This window comes from Pygocentrus nattereri, chromosome 23 (assembly GCF_015220715.1).
Source record: "Pygocentrus nattereri isolate fPygNat1 chromosome 23, fPygNat1.pri, whole genome shotgun sequence".
Classification (NCBI taxonomy): Eukaryota; Metazoa; Chordata; class Actinopteri; order Characiformes; family Serrasalmidae; genus Pygocentrus; species Pygocentrus nattereri.
Window position 1 is genome coordinate 13,847,647 of NC_051233.1, and position 22,957 is coordinate 13,870,603.

Sequence of the window (22,957 nt, forward strand, 5' to 3'; positions counted from 1 at the left end):
AATTACTTGGATCGTAGAAAGCAGAAAATACAACAAGCTTCCAAGACTGAACTTTGGATGTCCGGAAAAATATCTATGCAGATTTCTTTTAAAAACAAAGCAAGTGAAAACTGTAAAAAGATAAAGGGTGAACACACCAATTACTGAGAGAACTGATACTTATTTGCTATGGCCACACTAATTTACTTAATTTACCAGTTTACTTACTGCAGTTTGAATATTCATTGTGTATGTGTGTGTTTGAAGTCTTTGTCTCTCTTTGCTCTGTCTCTTGAGCCACTGCGTTTCTCTCTGCTCTCTCATTATCACCGTCTTGCTCTTTTTGTCCCTCCTCTTCCCCACGTCTTCTCAGAATTAGGAGGGGTCAAGTCTGGGCCCCTATAATGTAGTAAGTAAGCGATCGTCTCTCCTCCTGCACGGCTTGACTCGTCTTTTGCTTTATTTCTGCTCATTTTTGTTCTTCCAAACTCTCAATTGGTGCTGCTGGGAGGAGAAAGATGTAAGTCGCTGCTAGATGCTAGTTATGATGAGCTAAACCAACAGAATAGAATTTTTCTTTTTCTTGGCCTTTTAGAGCATTTCAGAGCATGAGAGATTCCCATTCACATGGCTGCAAACAAGAGTTGTTGGTCAAATCATTAATTTTTCTTGTTGGCGTTCCAGAAGGCAGTGAAGAGCAACTTACCTGGCTGGTTTGCCAATAAATGCAGAAAAATTAGCTGAATGTTTGTCCTTGAATTTATTTATTTTTTTCTCTTCCCAAACAGCATGGACAAGAACGGCACAATGACAATTGACTGGAATGAATGGCGGGATTACCACCTGCTTCATCCTGCTGACAATATCCCTGAGATCATCCTCTACTGGAAGCATTCGACAGTAAGTTGAAATGCTGCACCCCTGTAGTTCTGCTAATATATTACTCAACTTAAAATATCAGTGGACTGTATAGTTTTTTCTTCTTAATTTGTTTGTCTTTTGATTGCTTGGAGATATATCATCTCTGCCTTCTACACTGTAGACTGGGGTTCAATCCCCACCTGGGCAAACCCTACACTATACCAATAAGACCAATAAGTCGCTCTGGATAAGAGCGTCTGCCAAATACCGTAAATGTATGTAGAGCTAATTTAAGCAATACCTGGTTACTGTTGGTATACTGGCTTTACTGTCAATACTCAAGTACCTGACCCTCATGGGTAGGAATGATGTATTCTGCTGGTGGTTGTGTTTCTGCTTAAACACAGACATGTGCATATGCAGACATTTACCTCCTTAGTCATTCATGGCCGTTTAAGCTTCCCTTGAATTAGCTTTCTTGCGGGCGGAAATGCCCTATTGTAGGAACATACAGGGTTCTTGTGTTCCGGTGTAATCCTGTTACACTGATCAGATTAACAATGCTACTGTATTTTACGTCAGTTGTGCAACCTTTTAACATGATGCATCAGTCTGTCTGCTCCTTTGTTTGACTTAGGACACACTCATGTGCTTGAGGCTGGCACTTGTACTCAAATTCCCATGGCTAGGAGATACTGCTGAGTTTTGTGGTGCTGGTATTTTTAAGATTTTTAATATCAGTTCCATTTAACATGCTACTATTTTCATGTCAGAATTAGGAGAAATTTGTTTATGTATTCATCAGATGTGGTACTGAGGAGGCATAACCCTTCTTAATAAATGTTATGTAATGCTGATAGACTTGGGTACTGCTAAACTGACCGTCTGGATCCTCCACCCTGCTCTGCTCTGCCTTTGCTTGTCAGAGATAAAGCTGACTGTCTCTATCTTTGAAAAACAGTCAGTGATCAGACAGTCAGTGTCCTCAGTGCCATTTAGCATGGATTCTTTAATATAACCTCACATAACCTCATCAACCTTACTTCACACATGATAAAATTTAGTTTCATTTAATTCAGCAGCAGACATGTAATTCATATTATGATTTGAAACATATGTGACTTCTAAGGTTAAACATGGTTCTAAAGGTGTCTAAGGCAGTTTGGTCCTCAGAATTGTACTCGAGTTATTTCTTAAATTTCGTCATGGCGAAATCAACATAGGTTTAGTCTAAACCCTCTTAACTAGTGTTGATATGGTCGACATTTCTCATTGCACTTTCCAGATATTCGATGTGGGGGAGAGTTTGATGGTGCCTGATGAGTTCACAGCAGAGGAAAAGAAGACTGGCATGTGGTGGCGTCACCTAGTGGCAGGAGGTGGAGCAGGCGCAGTGTCGCGCACCTGTACTGCCCCGCTGGATCGGCTCAAAGTTCTCATGCAGGTAAAGACAATCACTAAGCTGCATTTTTTAGCTATTTAAAATAGTATTAGAAAGTTTTATGTTGGTGAATAGCGCTGCAAAGTGTCTGTCAGTTGCTACAAGGTGTAATAAATCCCAGTATCAGTAAATTATCTGCCAAAAAAATAGGTCCCAAACCTATGTCCTCTGCACTCTTTCTTGTGTCAGCGTTTTTATGAAGTCTTCAGTAACTTTACTCATGAAGTAAGGAGTTGTGAACTATGGGATGTAGGTTGGATTGTCTAGTGGTTACATGACTAAATAGGGGAGAGGTGAAATAAGTAGTCACATGACAGGAAAAGCTACTGTATGGTCAAAGGTTATAACAGCTGTATCCTTTTAGTAATAAAGTTCAAATGAGTCATTTACAGTGGAATTCTTACTGTAAGGGTTTTTAAAATGCTCAGCTATGATAGCTGGACTTTGGACTACAGTGGCTTACAGTTGTAATCTAGTGCTCTATAGGTTGAAAACTACAAATGCACAGGTTCCAGAGAATTGTAGGATAGCATTAAGAAAACAAATGTAAATTCAGAAATAGCAGAAGGGAAGTTGAGTATGGATGGAGTTTATACACTGTTCCTTCTACCTTTCGATGCCCTATGCTAGTCAATAATGCAAACACATTGAAAAAGTGGAATTCAGGTTGGTTTTAAATGCCAAAAACATCTGCTCTGTCATTTAAGATGTTACAAATAATGACTCATACTTAACAGGCTGTGATAAAAGGCTCCAAACATCTTCACTTCCTGACCGTGGTGGCTAGAAACAGTGATTGCATATCACCTATTACTCACTGATTAGGCCATGTTTGGAAAATGGCAGTGTGTTTTTGTGGGGTGCCTTAATAAGCAGGAACTGGTTTGCCAAGATCATGGCAAAATATATCTCCTGCTCATCCCACGTTGCAGTGAAGAAGAGTAAAGGCTGGTATAAACATTATAAATAACATGTTTTTGTAAATGACCTCAGTCCCCAGAGAGGTAAGTTTTGAAAGGCTCCTTTAGAATCAAAAAAGTATTGATGTCAGGAATTTGTCTGAGACATGTGGCATTTGTCTCAGACACGGGGCAGTCATAAGACTTCATCATTTATAGTTTAAAAAAAAAAACCCATAAAGCCGTGTAATCCTGTACTGCCTCCTACTGTAATTAAGTGATGAAATAACCCTAAACATTTAACTTTTTATTTCTCAAAATTTTCCCAGTTTAAAATTGCATCATAGAACCAGCTTTAGACTTTGCTCACTAATTGCCCGATTTGTGTTTCTAGGTGCATGCCTCTCGTAGCAACACCATGTGCATCGCAGGTGGCTTCTCTCAAATGATCCGTGAGGGTGGAGTTCGGTCGCTATGGCGAGGGAATGGCATAAACGTTCTGAAGATTGCACCAGAGTCCGCCATCAAGTTCATGGCCTACGAGCAGGTAGGCCTTACTGTGTGTTGGAGAAACTCTGTCTCTGTAGTCATTGGGCTGATCACAACTGAAGTGTCACAGCAATTTAATAAGCCTTCATTAGGGTAGTAAATGGCTATCATGTCATCATGTAATTAGTGCATAATCGTGTTACAGCTGTTTCAGTTGCCATGTCTATCATAAGATTATCACATAATTATATTAAACATGAAAAGTGTAGTGTTTCTAGTTACCATATTCAGTTGTTTATCATTTAATGAATGCTTTGTGGTTGGTCTTGTCTCACCAGATAAAGCGGCTTATAGGCAGCAATCAGGAAACCCTGGGCATACTGGAGAGGCTAGTTGCAGGGTCTCTGGCTGGCGCTATTGCACAGAGCAGCATCTATCCCATGGAGGTGAGAGAATAAAATAAAACCTGCTAGAGTGCTGTTTATTTTCCATCTGTGTGTAGAACTGACAGATGTTTGCACAGGGGTGTATGGAGAAAACCATGTCCACCTGCTTTGAAATGCCAGCTCCATTTCAAAAGCCAGCTTAAAGTAGGCGTTATTCTTCAACTTCGCTAAAATCAATATGACTTGTATTTTGTGGTTCTTTATGTATATTTTCATTTTCCATTTGATATGAAAGAGGTTACTCTAGACCAAAACTGTCTCTCATAAGCTTGTATTCTTAATTAACTTTGTGTTGATGGCCTGTTATTTGCCACAAAGTGGCATTATGAGAAGGACAGCAACTTCTTGAAACCTAAACAAAGAGTCTTGTGTTCACCAAAGGTTTTGAAGACTCGACTGGCCCTGGGAAGGACGGGTCAATACTTTGGCATTGTGGACTGTGCCAAGCATATATTTCAGAAAGAGGGTTTGGCAGCATTCTACAAGGGCTACATCCCCAACATGCTTGGGATTATCCCTTATGCTGGAATAGACTTGGCAGTGTATGAGGTAGGACTCTATTTATTCCTCACTCATGGTTATTGACTGGCAGATGTGGACAGTAATGTATTTGAGCCCGTCTTCAAAGATCTTGTGGGGGTCTCTGTTTCTCTCATTTTGCATACATTTCCTGTTGTATTAAGGCTTTATAAATATGAAGGTGAAATTACAGTTCAGTTCACAGTTACAGCTCAAGCAATTGCAAAGTGTATGATACTGGAAGCATTGACTTTAAGCTAAAATGATGCACACCTGATATTCTGGTCATTTTTTGCCTAAATGAAAGGCTGAAAAAACCTCTTTTCCCTCAATTTGCTTTACTCTGACCTCTGTTATTTTAGGTGGTTTTCTCCTTACATATGAATAACAACTTGAAAGGAACCGGTTTCATATATTTAGCTGAAGAAAGCAGTGCCTGGTTACTGTTGGTGTGCTTGCTTTACTGTCAATACTCAAATACTTGACCCTCAGGAGCCATTTATTCTGCCTGTAATTGTGCTTCCAGTCAAACACACACTTATCCCCTTTGTCATTCATGGCAGTTAAGTTTCACTTGAATTGACTTTTTGTGGGGTGTATATACTTTATTTAGGGACGTTCAGGGTTGATATGTAATCCTGTTATACTGATCAGATAATGTCACTGTCTTTCACGTAACATACAACCTTTTGACATGCTGCGTCAGCCTGTCTAACATATTTGTGCTCGTCAAAGTTCACGTTGTGAAATGTTTCATCATTTTGGTTGTCATTAATGCTCTATAAATGTGACAATTACAATTTTACTAAAGCAATACAGTGTATGTTATACTACAAAAAATACTGCATGTGTGGAAGTCTACAGAAATCAAATATAAAAATGTAAAAAATTGCAACTATTAAATAAATTATTGAAATGTACATTTTAATTTTTAAAGATGACAAACGAATTCATTCATTGTTGTTCGTTCTTTTTCTACAGACTCTAAAGAACTCTTGGCTGCAGAGGTTTGCCACAGACAGTGCAGACCCGGGTGTGTTTGTATTGCTAGCCTGTGGCACCATGTCCAGCACTTGTGGTCAATTAGCCAGCTACCCCTTGGCTTTGGTTAGGACACGCATGCAGGCTCAAGGTGGCTTTTTTCATTTGTTTAATCACTGACTTTTTGTCATTCCAGTTTACCTTTATTTATCCAGTCTCTCTTCTGCTTCAAGCAAACCTGAACCAAAAAATTTATTCCTTTTATATCTGTAATCACACCCCCCCCCCCTTTTCTCTCTCTCTGTCTGTCTGTGTCTCTCGCTCCGTCTCTGTCTCTCTCTCTATCTCTCTATCTATAGCAGCTTCATTGGAGGGAGGACCTCAGATGACCATGAGTGGCTTGTTCAGGCACATTGTGCGGACGGAGGGGGCAATGGGGCTCTACCGAGGCCTGGCCCCCAACTTCATGAAAGTCATTCCTGCAGTCAGTATCAGCTATGTAGTATATGAGAATCTAAAAATCACCCTGGGGGTCCAGTCCCGGTGAGGGCATCAGGCAATCTCAGACTTTTTTCCCCTTAGTTTTTTCCTTTTTTTTTTTCTATTTTTCTCATCGTGATCTAAAGTAGTCAACAAAAGGAGGCCACGAAACGAGATGAGAAAGGAATGGGAAATCCTGGGTGACAAGACATGAGTTTTGAGGCGAAGTTGTCATTCTGTGAATGCCAGAAGGGACAAGGATGGTAAAAGTAGAGCCAGTAAGAATCCAGACCAGAAGTCTGAGAATGTAACGTCTCTCTCCCATGTGGACTTTACATTATGGAATGGGATGAAATTTTGGAATCCTATATCTACTATTCCACACATCACACCCAAAAGTCAAGGCTCTTTACACCCTCATCATCAAACTGTAGTCGCCTATGTTTCACTCGGGACCAAGAATATGCATGTCCGTTTGCCACAGCCACACTGCTTGTGGTGTCTGAAGGACTGCTTATAGTTTTGAGAAGCTGCTTAAAGGTCACAATATTATAATTCCTACCTTGCTGTGGGTTTTTATTTTGTGTTGTCATGTTTATTTAAGCACTACTTTTTATATTATCATTTTGTTTATATAATTTATTAACTTAATGAACCCTGACCCTCTTAAAACTGCAGAAACTAATCCAGCCCTGTTTATTTTGAAAACAAAGTGACAATGTAAAAACCTAGAAAAGTTGCAAAGACTTCAATTATTGTAAATAGTTTTTATTCTGAAACTCTTTTTTTCAGTTAAATTGTCTTAATTTTGTTTTTCAGGACCTCAGAAGCATTCATTTTATGTTGTCAGTGTTTATTTATTTAATTCTAATCTGTACATAAAAAATCTAAACATGTAAACAGCAGATTGAACATTGTTAAATGTGGTTGATAATTTGGTAGAAAGTTCATATGTTTATAGACTTAAGTGCAAGGATTCATATTACCCTCAAAATAATTAGGAGCGATCAAGAGAACCATCTACATCACACGTGTCAGGATCCATTCCTCACGGGCAAAAACACTGCAAACTGCCTCATTAAACACACCTGATTCAGCTCATCAGCTAATTAATAAGGGCTTCATGAACTGAATTCAGAGTGTTCGATGAAGGCAAGCGCTAATCTCTGCAGCACTTTGGCCTAGAAGGTCCCCAGTTTAACTTGATCTAGATAAAGAACTGTTTAATTAGTCATTTGTTTAAATTCAAGCACTACTTCAGAAACATTCTCAGTCTGAATGATACTTTGCTACTAGATGTTCTAAATTTTAATACTGGTTATACTGGATATTGTAAAATTACTGGTATAGTGGATGTTCTAAAATTGCATGGTGGTCTACTGAACATTCTAATATTAAATGCTGTATTTCACCATACAAGGTCAAATGTATTGCACATATAGGGAAGGAGGGAAAGTGAATCAGTGCAGTTGCTGCTGATTTGCACCTTGTTGTTAAATGAATCCGTGCTTTTAAAATTCATTTTCTCCCAGTATTAGTATTAGTGTGCAAGCTTCATGGTCCTGTATTCTCATTGTGCTTCACAAACACCAAGGAGTTTAACAAAAAAAAAAAAAGTACTCAGGAACTTTATGGTAATCTACAGAATACAGACTTGAATTTTTTGTCATCCTGAATGACACGAGTGAGTTATAAATTTACTGGTTGTTTTATGTCTTAACCTTGTTATTTAGAGCATGCAAATATGGATAGTCAGCGCAGGGGTGTGATGTCACATGTTGTAGTTGAAAGGGAAATGCTTTTTGGGAGGAAAAAATGGATTTTATTAGTGTCATGACTGGGACAGAAACTCTGCTGTCGCATTTTAAATTTAGTGACTACTGTGGAGGGCAACAGCCATGTGAAGTTAAATATAAAACAAACTGATTTCGGACAAGTTTTCACTTAAGGCAGAGAAACATGTAAAAATCTAAGCAGGCATTTTGCGAAAAACAGTATGTTAAGGTTATTACAATACCACAAATTTAGTATTTGATTCAATACTAAAAAATACTTGCTAAAAAAATGCCACTTATGCAATATTGTTTACATTCTCACTTTATTGGAGCATTTAAGATTTATAGAAGTACAATATTTGAAACAAACACTGAGCTTTAGTGTCTCAATCTAACACTCTAGCCACAGGATAATGGGATAGCCCTAAGCTAACACAAAATTTGCTCGATTAGATTAAAAGTCACAATACAATGTGAGATGCAGTGATACAGTTTGTTATATTATTACGTCCCTAGTACATAAATGTTTCGTTTTGGACTGTTGCCCCATGTACGGATAAAGGTTGCAGTAAAAAATTGGTAGGCCCTTTGCCGCAAGACCTATTAGCCAGACCATGATGTGTATTAGCCAAAAATGTAGGGGATTTTACATGTCGTGAAATCTCCAGTAAGCTTTTCCTAAACCTGCTGCAGTCTTGTATCATAAAGTTGAGCTGTGTCGCTGCAGTGTAGTACTATAACAAAGTATGTTGGGTCCTATGACTGAATGGATGTAATTTGATGGTAGCTTTATGTTTGTTTTCTTTTTTTTATTTTTGCGCTGCTATGGAAGTGAGAGGGAGTATGTTTGTTTTTCGTCTTAGATCAGTATTCTCAGGGAGAACTCCAGCAGACCTGGACGGTCTCCATTACTATACCAGAGAAGACTACCTGAGTTCAAAATTATGTAGTATTTAATAAACTCACTGCAGGGCATGAAAGCTCATGGTCCTTTGGAGTGCAGTATATGTAAAGCAGAATCTCATCCCACATTCAGTCTTGATTATTTCTTCTTTTTCCGTTACGTATAAAAGTTGTTGATTTGATCTTGGACCAGCTTCCAAATCAGTCATCAGTGATTAGTAATTAACACATAACCCTAAAGAGGTCTTCAACCTTGCTCCTGGTAAATTGGCTTTCCAGGATTTCATAGGTGCCTTCAGAATATTTTCTTTAGCTGAATCAGATGTTTTGTTAGATTTGGCTTGAAAGCAGAACTTTGGGAACAGGCTAAGTAACTGAATACTCAACCTGAGCTCCATCTTCCACATCTGTAGCATACTTTCCATGCAGAACAGAAACACTTGAAACAGACTTGTAGTAGAAGTCAATGTGCAGGTGCTTCAGCTGAAACAGATTGGCTTCCCTTCCAAGTCTGTTTTCAGGTGGTTTTCCGTGGATGAGGACACGCACTCAGATTGTTTGAAAGCTACAAATGCAGCAGACAGAGATTAGGTTCAAAAACATTGGACTATTTCTATAAGTATAAAAATGACATTGCAATCTGGTCAAATATTAACAAAGGGCAAGTTCTACATAATCCTCTCTCGGTGGTCTTACAGTGAGCTGTATTTTTTACTAGCCTTGCTGTTACTGTTCTAATGCATGCATGTATGTGTGTGGGTGATGTATAAATGTACACGAATGCTATAAAATATATATGCAGGGCTTTAACCAACTGAGGGCTTTGCCTCATAGTGGAGGTTGCTCCTTTACTAAAGTTTTCTCCTAATGCATTTTGCACTTTTACCCTCTAATGAAATCTCTATGGCCCAGTTCACTTGTATGCTACAGTCATTCGCTTGAGTCCCATAAGATACGGAAGCCCTAAAAGGTCAGGAATTAATGTTTTTTTTTTTCCTTTCTTTTCACTGGTTTTCTTGAGAACTTGATATAAATATATCATGACCTGTTTTCTTGATGTTTTTGCCATTATCACAACACAATGAATGTTACCTCAGCAAAACAATGTAATGTCATGATAACGATATGACTGTCAGAACACATAACCACAGAAAAACATGCAACTTAATGGCCTTTTAGGGCTTCTGTAATAAAAATGGGTCTTCATTAATCCTGGGGTCAGGCTGGTCTTAAGCATGTGGCTCTTGTCCCTTGTCCGCTTAAAAGACACATTCATCTGGAAAAATCTACAGTACTTTGTTATTTCATGAGTACTGGCCCAGGCTTGAAGCTTGTCTTTGTACCAAGAAGCAACAATGATCCCCTAATCCTTGCCATGCTGCCTGATATTTAGCGCCTTACTTTTCAGCAGCCACTGTCTGGCCTTTGTAACTGCATTTGCAGAACTGAATCGTGGTCTTTTGCCACATGTTGAACAGTACATATTAATATACATGTTATCACTTGCTAAAATGACTGCATGGCAGTAGTCAAAGTGGAAAATACCTGGTAAGATGTGATGAATTACTGTTAATAATTCCAGTAATAGGTCCCATGGATGTGTGATATGGAGGGACCTTGGTGCCTGAGCAACACAGGCTTGGATTCAGAAATGTCCACAGAGAATATTCAAATATTTGTACTGCAAAGCATATCTTTATATGGAGTAAGGCTTAAAAAATTACACATCTGAATTTTAGCTGATGCTAAAATGTAATAATCAATGCAAAAACGTGTGCTGCAAAGTCTGAGTGTTGTCCCTGATTAGAATGCCTCATGTGTATGAATGCAAGTACATTTGTTTGTATGGGAATAATGTCCAATAAAGATGCTTCAGTTGCTTCTTGCTGTTTGAAGTATGAAGTTGGGCGAAGTTGGGCAAACCTGCTGAGCAAGAATGATTGATTGTTTACCTAATGCTATTTCAAATAAATAAAATAACAGGTCTGTCAAACAAATGCATATTGATTGGTAAATGTCTATAACTATGAAGTGTGTTCATTCATTTTAAACAAGTTTTAGGATGAACTGCTGTTGCAGATGCTTTGTCATTTTTTTTGCAAATTGAGAAAACAAGCAAAGTGAGGAAAAAAATTTTCTGAACCACAATTTACCCTAATCTCTATATAGCTGACTACTGCATAAATACTATACGTTTTTGGAAAGCATGAACCTATCATACAGTTTACTGGGATATGGATTACATTTACATTTACAGCATTTAGCAGACGCTCTTATCCAGAGCGACTTACAAGAAGTGCTTTGTCAATCTAGAGAAAGTATCTTTGCTAGTTACCAATAGCTTAGAGAAAAAGACATTCCTGAGCTCAGATACTGCTAGAAACATGTCACTGTAGACACCAAGAGAAAAAGAAACAGAGTTGAACTCTGTGCCATTCAATGCAATACAATAACAATAAGATACAATACAATAAACTACAATACAGAGTGCAGTACAATAAAGTAAGTGCAGCTTAGAATTCAGTGCTCATTTAAGTGCGGTGTAAAGAGATGAGTCTTCAGTCTACGTTTGAAGACAGCAAGAGATTCTGCTGTTCGGACAGCCAGTGGGAGTTCATTCCACCACCTGGGTGCCAGTACAGAGAACATTCTCAAAGCTTGTCTTCTGTGCACCTTGAAGGATGGCGGATCAAGCCGAGCTGTTACTCAAAGCTCGAAGGGCTCGTGGTACAGTTCGAGATTTCACCATTGCCATCAAGTAGGTAGGGGCTGGTCCATTTTTGGCTTTGTAGGCAAGCATTAGGGTTTTAAATCTGATGCGTGCAGCTACAGGAAGCCAGTGAAGGGAACACAGCAGTTGGGTGACGTAGCTGAACTTGGGCAGATTGAAGACGAGTCGTGCTATCACATTCTGGATGAGTTGCAGAGGCTTGATGGCCTGCATGGGAAGACCAGCCAAGAGTGAGTTGCAGTAGTCAAGCCTTGAGATGACCAGAGACTGCACTAGCACCTGGGTGGCCTCTCGGGTGAGGAAGGGTCGGATCCTCCGGATGTTGTACAGGAGATACCTGCATGAGGTTCGCGATGTGAGTCGAGAACGATAACTGGCCATCCAGGGTCACACCAAGACTTCTTTCCTCTTTTATATTATAAAATATAATATCTTGCCTCTTATATATTATACAATGCAGGCCTAGTTGCCAAGACATGGATTAATACTACAATGGTCTCCAAAATGGGGGCTTGTGTTGTTTACATTAAAAAAAAAAGCAAAAACCTTTAAACAATTGGTTTCATTTTTCTTTTTAACAGAAAATGACAAGTCACAAAATATATGTCATTTTTCAGTACTGTTCTCGATTTACGTTTATTACAGCTTCTGTTTTTGGGAGAGTTTCAGTTTTTCACAGAAGTTAGGAATATTTTTCCACACCTCCAAAGTTCAGTCTTAGAAGTTGGTTGCATGTTCTGCTTCTCACAATCCAAGAAATCCCAAACACGTTCATTGATGTTGAGGTCTAGACTGGGGTGGTTGTTCTGAGAACATCAGCTTCTATATTTGATTTAGAAACTTTCTTTTTCTGCCCATGTTCTTTTCTCAGGGTTTCTTGACAGCTACACACCCTTTCAGGCCATAGCATTGAGTTGGGCTCTCACAGAGGAAGAATGGATGGAAATATGGCTTTTTTTTTCAGATCTGAAGCAAAAGTGGACCTTGAGTTTCTCTCAGAGATGAAACCTTTAAGTGCTATTTATCTGATGGGGATAGTTTTGGTGGCCTACCTTTTTCAAAAAGGTTCTATATAGAACCATCTACAGCACATTCTTCATCAATCAGGAAAAAAAACTTCATGATGCAAAGAATCCGTTTGTTCATGTAAAATGATCTCTGAATGTTCATGGTTCTATGTAGAACCCTTTTCACTTTATTTCACTTTTGAAAAAGGGTTCTATGAAGCACCCAAAATGGTTCTTTTAATGTTACAAGCTTGACATCCTAACAGAAGAACCCTTTTCAAAAACGTGCTATATATAAAACGTAAAGCACAGTCTCCATCAATCTGAGGAAACCTTTCATGATGTAGGGAACAATTTTATTCATTCCAATTCTGAATGTTTTTTTTTAACTAAATAACCCTTGAGGGAACCACAGGACCAGAGAGAACACTGAAAGTCTGTTATTAGCGTATTTGTCAGTGTGTAAACATGGCTCGTTAAAGGGAAACCTTATACCCCAGACTGACCTCAGTCCACATTTGGATGCTGAAAAATGCGCCCAAAGGAGATATTTTAACTTAGTGTTTCCAGAATCAGGAATGAATAAGGATAGCAGTACAGGAATCATCACATGACGGCAGGGAGGAAGTTAACGCCTCTGGAGAAAACTGAATCTGCTGAGTAGCGGCGACTAGCTGCTGAATTTACCAAACGTTTCACAAACGACTCTCGAAAAAAGATAATGACGAATAGCGGTTATAATGGCAGAACAGGAGTTTCACAAACCCAGGGTCAGCCAGCCGTTCACTTCTCCAACATTTCACCTCTCACATTGTTTGCTGAAACGAGATTCTTGTTCGAATTTTCCCGTTCCACCTTAAATAGTGCAGCAGTTCAATTCTGGCGCCGCAGGGCTCCTCAGGCGCCAGAATGCAACTGCTGCACTATTTAAGGTGGAACGGAAAAATTAGAACAAGAAGCTGACGAATAGGAAGCCAACTGTAGCCTCGTGTTTACTTGATTCCCTTTTTTCCCCCCGAACACGTCGCGTGTCACGAGGCGGGAAGAGAAGATAAGTTAACAAACCGTCGAGTCAGGTGAGGCTTATGGTCAGTGCTCTTCCACAGGAGACATTCCCCACAGCGAACAATGTTGTCGTTTGAAGAAGCTACTGCTAGACTGCAGGCTGCTGGTCAGACTCATGTCCTGCGGTTCTGGTCTGAACTTTCAGGGGAGGAGAAGGATGTTTTTCTGGATGAACTGTCTCAACTGGACCCCGAAGAGCTCAGCCAGCACTGCCGGGCTGCTGCCGAGGCGGCAAGCCGGGCGTCAGGCGAGGGAGAGCGGCTGGACACCCACATGGAGCCCGTTGCAGCGGAGTTCATTGGAAGTGTATGTAAAAGTGACAAGGAGACACTGAAGCAGTGGGACGACGAGGGTAGGTTCCCAACTGACCTTCATTTAAATGGAAATTAAACTTTCAGCACATTTCGGTCATTTAAATGTAGGAAAAAGTGTTTTGATGTGAAATTTAGTATCCAAAACGACCAGTGAAGCAGTGGGTTTTGTATGCAGTAGATAAAATTGGTAAAATAAGTTTTCTTTTTTTAACAGTGTATATAAGATACATGTCTATAAAGTCTACTTGACAGTTTGACTGTGGTAAAGCGATGTCTTATATGTCAGACAGTGAATTCATAACTGTTTCTTATAATACATTCATGTGTCGCTTTTAAAGCCAATGAGTGTTTCAGACATCTGGTTCCTGTCACCACCACTGTGAAAAATGGTTAAAACAGTTATTAATGTCTTTGCAAAGGTACAACCAGTCACTTTGAATTACTTTGTTAAATCTTTTAAACATTGTAAGAACGCAGAGGTTTTGGGAAGAAAAGGAGTCTTGGAGTCCTGTTATGTAGAATGAGGTGTTTAGGCATCATTAGTATTCAAAACCTTGAAGTGTCTTTAGTGTTTTCTGCTATGCATCCACAAAAGATATTTTTGTGTGATGTTTCATGTAATGAACTGTATCTTTATCATCCCTCTTACCAGAGTTTGAAAGATTAAATGTTTATACTTGCAGTGTTTTTCAGGTATTTTGCAGATAGCAGAGAACAGAGTGGCTGTCCTGTTGTTAGCTGGTGGTCAGGGAACCCGTCTTGGAGTTTCCTATCCCAAAGGAATGTATAATGTGGGGCTACCAAGTGGCAAAACCCTGTATCAGATCCAAGCAGAGAGGATTCAGAAGGTGCAAGAGCTTGCAAATGAGAAAAACGGTTCCAAATGCACAGTTCCCTGGTGAGTTTCTTACACCTCATCAATATTATTCATTATTGATATATGTATCCAAACTAGGGCTGAGAACTTCCGAATAATGGCCCTGAGTGACACCTTACCCACCATAAACACCTTATTGTGTATACAAAAATGAAAAAGAAAGATTATTAAATGCTAAGACAATAGCATAGTAAATAGCTAGACACAGGACAAATACAGTATACATTGTTTATGGAAGTAAAATATGCTAAATTATATTATAAATAAATAATAAATGCTCACAGGGCTGCTTCTCTTCTGGCTCAGGGAGCCCGAAATGACTGATTCTGTAGCTTGTAGCAAGAAATGGTTCTGGGCAGAGCACTTATTTGCATATTGCAATTGTGATTAACAAACAGTATATTGTGTAGCCTTAGTCCAAACTCTTTAAATGTCTAACATAAAATCAAAACGGTTGTATTTTGGGACAAGCCTGTAATAACGGGCGGCACAGTGGCGCAGCAGGTGGCACTGTTGCTTCACAGCAAGAAGGGCCTGGGTTTGATTCCCTGGCCGGGCGACCAGAGTCCTTTCTGTGTGGAGTTTGTATGTTCTCCCCGTGTCTGCGTGGGTTTCCTCCGGGTTCTCCGGTTTCCTCCCACAGTCCAAAGACATGCAGTCAGGCCAGTTGGACATGTTAAATTGCCCCTAGGTGTGTGTGTGTGTGTGTGTGTGTGTGTGTGTGTGTGTGTCTATCTGCCCTGCGATGGACTGGTGACCTGTCCAGGGTGTATCCTGCCTTCCACCCAATGACAGCTGGGATAGGCTCCAGCGCCCCCTGCGACCCTGAGGGAGAAGCAACTTAGAAGAAACCTGTAATGACTGTTTTGTGTTCATTCAGGTATATAATGACCAGTGAGTTCACCTTGGAACCCACAGAGAAGTTCTTCAAAGAGAATGGCTACTTTGGCCTGGACCCATCCAATGTCATCATGTTTGAGCAGAGGATGATCCCAGCTGTCAGCTTTGATGGAAAAATCATCTTGGAAAAGAAGAATAAGATAGCCATGGCACCAGGTTTGAACTCCTTTCTGTGAGAGCTGAACACCTAAAAAGGCAGAGGGAATCATCATAGAAATAAACTTCAAAATGCATTGCTTTGATGTATTGGCCTTCCTTTATTTTTTTCTGTGTATATGTGTATGTTTCGGGCATTCACAGATGGCAACGGAGGCCTTTATCGTGCGCTTGTGGACAATAATGTCCTGGAAGACATGGAGAAAAGGGGAGTGCAGTATGTTCATGTCTACTGTGTAGACAACATCCTGGTGAAACTGGCTGACCCAGTCTTCATTGGTTTCTGTGTGTCAAAAGGAGCAGATTGTGGTGCTAAGGTAGCTTAGGTTTTTACTTTTGCCTTCATTTTGCATCTTACATTGGTACGTCTGAGAGGTGTGAGAGGTGTTTGTATGTTTAAGAGTATCAGATGTAGCTCCAGTCCAGTGTTATGCATTCTGAAATTTTATTTGAGTTAACATTCCAGAACATTCATTCAATGTTTAGGTATATTTAGGTATATAGTTTTTAGTCTTCCCATGTAGCTATGAGGCTAATGTAGCCAACTAGCAGTGTAAGCTTATACTTGAACAGTTAACATTGCCAAAATACTTGCCTAAATAAGAGTTGATAAGACTTGCTTATGTGGTTTCTAACAATGTATGATTTACTATTATCAATAAAAAATGTACAAACAAATGTCACTTAGATGAAAACAATACTTGCAGACTGAAACCTGAATTTTGTCTATACATTTATATACCAATTAATACACATCCTTGTATACACATACACTGAATTCTATGGCTCTTCCCTCTGTTTCTTTTAGGTGGTAGAGAAAGCGTATCCAGCTGAGCCTGTAGGAGTCGTGTGCCGCGTAGATGGGATTTATCAAGTGGTGGAGTACAGCGAGTTGAAGCCAGAAATGGCAGAACAGCGCCACCCTGGAGGAGAGTTGGTGTACAGCTCTGGAAACATCTGTAATCACTTCTTCACCAGAGATTTTCTGCAAGAGGTTGCTCAGTGAGTGGTATATGTACAGTGTGTATCCATACTTTACCTACACAGCAGTAGACACCCACATATGTATATTCCTCACTTTATTAACTCCCTAACTTGCAAATTAATTAAAAAAGATTTAATTAATAACTGATTTCATAACCGAATATTCAGCAACTGTAGTTAGCAAAAACATTGTAGATTTTTCTCCCTCTCCAGATTCAGGGCCAATAGTGGTATTCAAACTGATCTTATACAATCATTATCATTTTGGTTCAGTCTTAGCATGGCCCCCTTGCCATTCGTGTTTAGGGGTGGGGAAAAAATAATGAATTCTTAGATGCATTGTTATCGTTTGAGGGATTCTCAGTGTCTTGCATTTCTCTCACTATTGGTCATATACAGCTAGAGACTTTATAAAGATGCTTTGACACAGTAGAGTTTGGAGAAGGAAATAATTGCAGGATCTCACTAATGCACATGCATTACACAGATTACGTAGATTTAACTACGCTAACCCTAGTTATTGACAAATACAGAATGGAAATGTATAAAGTAAGTTATAGAAACAGAAAAAAATTGACACTCTGAATTGAAATATAATAAAATCTTGTCTTCCTATTTCTTTAGAAAGTTTCAGGGACAACTGAAGCAGCATGTGGCCATCAAGAAAGTGCCATTTGTAGATGAGGAAGGCAGCCTTGTGAAACCCACTAAACCAAATGGAATCAAAATGGAGAAATTCGTCTTTGATGTTTTTCAGTTCTCAAAGTGAATATCGCACCCATCACCCATGCTGATATTTCTTATTTTAGATCAGGAAGACTCAGACTCTGATCCTGTAGTGTTACAATCCAGCACAGTTTGCTGCTTTTCCAGTTCAACAACGCCTAATTTAACTGATTTAATTACAAAGTTTCTTTAAAAATCACCACACTGTGCTGGACTGCAGTGCTCTAGGACTTAAGTTGAGTATTTCCTGTCTTAGATGTATCCAGATGTGACTTGACAGAGCGCTTCTTTTTACAGGAAGTTTGTTGCCTTTGAGGTTTTGAGAGAGGAGGAGTTCTCGCCCCTTAAAAATGCAGATGGAGCGCCTGTTGATACACCGACCACAGTGAGGCGCTCCCTGTTGGCTCAGCACTACCGCTGGGCTGTGCAAGCTGGAGCCAACTTCCTGGATGAGCATGGAAATCCCATCACTCCAAAACTCAGGTGCCAATATCCAGTATTGCTTCTGCTTACATCCTTCACTCAAAGGAGCTTATAATTACTGAATCAATGAATCAGTCACACCAGTGCCTTTGCTTAGCACTGCAGGTTCAAGTCATTTGGGTTAACAGTGGAAAGGTAACCGAATTCTGTTGAAAGATGGCAAAAGAAAAAAAATCGTTTACACATGTGTGCTTGAGTTAACTGTTCCAGGTGCAAGTATTCAAATATTGAAATCGCTGTTGGAGTATTCATGATGCTGTATCAGAGAAAGTCGTAAAGAAAATATACAAGCTGTAATGTGTTGTTTTGCTCATATTCTGTTATACTGTGTATATTATATTATACTCTAAGAAACATGAGTATCTTAAGTGAGCACATTGCCAAGGACATGATTGAGAAGGCAGAGATAATGCAGCTATAACTAGCTTTACTACGCTAGATGGCATTTGCTGGAACCAAAAACAATGAAGAGATATTCCTCTTTAGTCAATTTTATCTTTGCAAGCTATTGTATATTATCTACCATCTAACCATCGGTTAGCCTTAGTGTTGGTGTTCATTAGCTTATCTGAAGCCTCCATTTGGGCTTTTTTATGGCTTGTTCAAGATATCTCTGATTGTCTTCATCCATCTTGTTGCTGGCCATTCTCTTCCTCTTACCAGGCACAACTGTTTTTTCCAATTAATTTGGTTCTTCCTATAATATGTCCAAAATAAGAGGGCTTTAGTTTAGATTTCTAGGCTTGTGAGAGATGAGGCTTGATTTAGTAAAAAATTCATTTGTATGTTTTCTTTGTTGTTCAAGGCACTCTCAAAAGTCTTCGCCAACACCAAAGTTCAAAATCATCTGCTTTTTTCATGTCCTACTTTTTTACTATCCAGCTTTCACCACATCCATAATAAACCACAGAAAAACATAGCCTCTCTGATCTTTCTTTGTAGACACAAAACATTAGAAACCACAGTGCTGAACATCTGTGTATCTGTATCTGAATATCTTTTAATTCTCATGGTTGGTAAAATATACACTTATCCTTTCATGTCCAGATACTGTCCAGGTAAAATTTATCAGTCTTCAGTTCAGTTTGTATGCATCACTGTAAGGAAAAGACAGTTTGTTTGTTTGTTTGTTTGTTTGTTTATTTATTTATTTATTTATTTATTTATTTAGAATGCAGTATAAGTTTGAAAAGAAATTTTGTTTAGACGTGTAAGGCAGTGTTTAGGGTATGTGATTGTGGCTTTGTACAGTAGAAGAGGCTCTTAATGTATTAATGGCTACCACATTTTTTATGTTTATTCCATTTCACTTTAACCTTGGCAAGCCATTCAGTAAGCTTACCCAGACATATGGTGCATTTTTCTAAAGAAATGCCACTTGAATTTTAATTTTCTTTCAATTCTCTGTACTTACTGATTATATTTAATGCCAAATTTGCAGGACAGCTCAGGATGTGGATCCTCCAGCAATCTGTGAAATCTCTCCACTTGTGTCTTATTTTGGAGAGGTAAGACATCTGTGAGCCACTATTCTGTTTAACTCTATATAACAGGTTTCTAACAGAGCATCTCCTATTCAAAGGTTAATTTTGTTATATATGTGTGTGTGTGTGTGTGTGTGTGTGTGTATACATACATACATACATACACACACACACACACACACACACACACACACACACACACACACACACACACACATATATATATATATATATATATATATATATATATATATATATATATATATATATATATATATATATATATATATATATATATAAAATATAAAATGTGTGTGTGTGTGTGTGTGTGTGTGTGTGTATATATGTATGTATGTAGGGTGTTGTCACTGTGTAGTCTGTAACAGTGGTCACCAGTTCTGTTCCTGGAGATCTACTTTCCTTCAGCTTCAGCTCCAACCCTTATAGACCTTATCACCTCATTCATCTAATTGTGTTCAAATACCTGCTTGATTAGTTGAACAAGTTACCTTAGATTTGGGTTGGAGACCACTAGTCTGTAGTTTAATTGTCCAATATATATTTATATTGCACCTAAAACAAATATTTTTGTTCATGTAGATTAAAAAAAGATCACACCAAGCAACAATTAAATTACAGTTTTTCTACGTTGCTTGAAGACCTGTGTCTATTCAGAATAGAGTCTATTCAGAGTTATATTCTCAAAACAATTAACACATGACCCTACGCTGAGACTCGCTGGCAAAAACGATGCACTTACAGCCCCCACAAATCACTAAACACACCACAAAAGCAATATTTACCATCAAACACTGGAACTGACATGAATTTAGTCTTTCAGTCTCTCACTAAACAACAACCAAAAAACAGAAAAAAAACACAACACAGGTTTTAATTTGAACCTATTTAGCCTTCATTAGTGCTGCATGTTTATGCTGTTATATCTGCAGAAACTTCAGCTGTAAATATAGAATGTGGAGGTGCAGTAAATTGCATTAAAATGCATGGTTATACTGTCTCTAGGAGAATCCATTGGCTACATTTTCTCAATAGTAAAGTCTGTCATTGTGTAAATCAGTTTTATATAATGACAGTTTTACATATCTGTTTCTCATGTGATAAAGATTCTATAGCCCATGTGTCAAACAAGCCCATGGGCCACATCAGGCCTATGGCACAACCCTATCCAGCTCGCAAAAGTATTTAAATTTTCTATTAATATTAGCCCATTTCACAATGCAATGCATGCACTGTGACATAATGTGCACTTTGACTGTTCTACACCAACAACAATCTATGAGACAGCGGGTAGACAGCTCTACGTAATTCAACACCAGCCATGTTATCAAATACACTAGCTACCAATAAAAACACCTAACGTTAGCTCAGCAGCTCAGAAATTTAGCCCAAGCATTAATAAACTTGCAGCAAAGAAAAGATGGCAAGTGTCTAATTCAAGCAAACAGGTAGATTTAAAAGACGTGCCTCCTGGGGACATTTAAATTTTTAATATTTCAAGTATTCATGTAATATTGCAAGCTCTCCTACAAGTGCCTATATTTTATTGTTGAAGTTTTTGCATATTTTGAATAAACTATGGCCAGTTCAGGTTGTAGCATAACATTCATTTAAAAATGACATTTTTTTCTGGCCCACAGATTTGTTGAGATTTTGAATATGGCCCCTTTGCTGGTTGAGCTTGATACACCTGAGAAAGCTTACTTTTTCCATGCTTTATCCAGTCAGCTGACTGCTGAATTAACATTTCACATTTTAGTTGTCAGAACACAACTTCGTATCTCCAAAATGGCAACGTTACAGGAGAAGGGGTAAAAACATGCTTTACTTTTAATGTAAGTCAATGGAACCAGATCTCTTTTCAAGTAATTTTGGGTCATTTTGTTCAGTATTTATCATGAAATTTACACACAGTTTAACAGGTATTTTCAAACTCTGTCAAAAACTGAAAAACAACAACAACAAAAAACAATGATTTGTACATTACTTAGTTCACACAAGTGCTGAATGTAGATTCAACATCTGTGAGAGTATTGTGATTTTCTGTGAGATGTGTTACTGTTTTGAAAAAAACAATTGTAGAAAACTGTAAAAGCAATGCGAAAGTATTGTCACATTTGCAAAGGGAGACTTGGACCGCAGTTTTGTTAAATGGTTTTTAGCAAGTTACAAATGTTGTAATGAATGATGATAATTTTACAGCTAGTGTTTACAACTAGTACCGCAGTTGTCCAAGGTTATCTTGATTAAAGCCCCTATAAACTATAGATTCACTGCTTGAATAAAGGGCACATCCTGCATTTGTTTTGCGTTTTTGTTTTTTTTCCCCTGAGGTCCGCTTATGAAGTCTGTGTGGTTTTATGTACCATCATAACTCATTCTTAAATGTGTAATCCGTTATGTTTGAGCAGATAATTCACCAAATTTTGCTGGACACTGGCCCACCAGGACAAGTTGTGCACTTCTGTATTATCGTTTTGACATGAATGAGTGAATACTCATACGTATTCATATACGTTGAATAAGCAGATGTATATAAATGTGTTTTGTGACATCACAAATAACAGTAAATTCAAAAGGAGTTGTTTTTGCAGCTTGGTTTCCATTTATGGACTGACAACTGAATGATGTGTTTTGAAAACATGTTACATTACTTTTATTTTGAAAAAGCTACAAAACCTTGGTTTTCTGTGATCAAGGGCCTTTAAATGATTTATCATGTATAATCCTTAGATAAATATTTGTATGTTTACAGTTAAATGAGAAAAATCAGCTCAAAAGCTGAGGCCACAAATGTGCTGAGCTGAGCCTGAAATGAATTGATGCAGATAAAAACTGAACCCAGGGGAGGGTTCGAGAGCCAGCTGTGTCACTCTCTCCCTCTCATCCCTCCTTTCTGTCTCATTTGTTTTGCAGGGTTTGGACAAAGTGCTGAAACAGAAGAGCTTGAAATCCCCTTTTCTTCTAAATGTGAATAATGCCAAGAGTCTTCTTCCAAATTCTTAGTCTAAACAGATCTAATGCAGTGTGTGTTTGGAATAAGGGATCTGGAACATTTCCTTCATAAAGGCTATATTTTGTAATGTAATCCATTGTAGTAGAACTGTAGTAGAACAATGAAGTGTCCAATTACGGTTTATGCCCATCACTGAAATGGGATTTTTTTTTACATTTTTTAAAGAGCACAATCCCAAGGCTTCAATAAATTATATATCATGCATATCACTTTAAATGATTTTAAATGCTGTGGTGTCTTTTTATGTATCTCTGTTTGTTTGAGACAATGGCATCTTTTTACATTAAAATTCATGTTCTACGTTTCAAAGGGGTAGACCACCATTTTTTAAAAATATACTTCATAATTAAATGGTTGCAATGTAAACAGTCATTCAGAGTGGTTTGGTGTGAAATTCTCCACCCTAGAGAAACTTAGAGCCAG

At 38.5% G+C, this 22,957-nt stretch overlaps 2 protein-coding genes across 12 annotated transcripts in view; both read left to right on the forward strand.

Moving 5' to 3' along the window:
• slc25a25b (solute carrier family 25 member 25b) overlaps positions 1-10,770 on the forward strand; it is a 29,266-nt gene extending 18,496 nt beyond the window's left edge. For 4 of the 10 annotated variants that reach the window (XM_017701689.2, XM_017701690.2, XM_017701694.2 and 1 more), the window contains 8 exons: positions 353-388; positions 768-879; positions 2,126-2,284; positions 3,575-3,727; positions 4,008-4,115; positions 4,497-4,664; positions 5,616-5,766; positions 5,975-10,770. In XM_017701689.2, the coding sequence (XP_017557178.1) occupies positions 353-388; positions 768-879; positions 2,126-2,284; positions 3,575-3,727; positions 4,008-4,115; positions 4,497-4,664; positions 5,616-5,766; positions 5,975-6,162 (1,075 nt within the window). In that variant the 3' untranslated portion in view covers positions 6,163-10,770. The other 6 variants (XM_017701691.2, XM_037533481.1, XM_017701693.2 and 3 more) reach the window with 4 other exon arrangements.
• A 2,679-nt stretch (positions 10,771-13,449) lies between these two features.
• uap1l1 (UDP-N-acetylglucosamine pyrophosphorylase 1, like 1) lies at positions 13,450-22,760 on the forward strand. Of its 2 annotated transcripts, XM_017701688.2 has the most exons (10): positions 13,450-13,587; positions 13,722-13,928; positions 14,584-14,788; positions 15,648-15,823; positions 15,968-16,140; positions 16,632-16,825; positions 17,432-17,572; positions 17,831-18,016; positions 19,458-19,524; positions 22,435-22,760. In XM_017701688.2, exons 2-10 carry the CDS (start codon positions 13,850-13,852, stop codon positions 22,522-22,524), a joined length of 1,311 nt encoding a protein of 436 aa, XP_017557177.1. In that variant the 5' UTR covers positions 13,450-13,587; positions 13,722-13,849; the 3' UTR covers positions 22,525-22,760. The 2 variants fall into 2 exon arrangements, with proteins under 2 accessions (XP_017557177.1, XP_017557176.1); XM_017701687.2 differs by having other exon boundaries at positions 13,452-13,928.
• Positions 22,761-22,957: the final 197 nt, after the last annotated feature.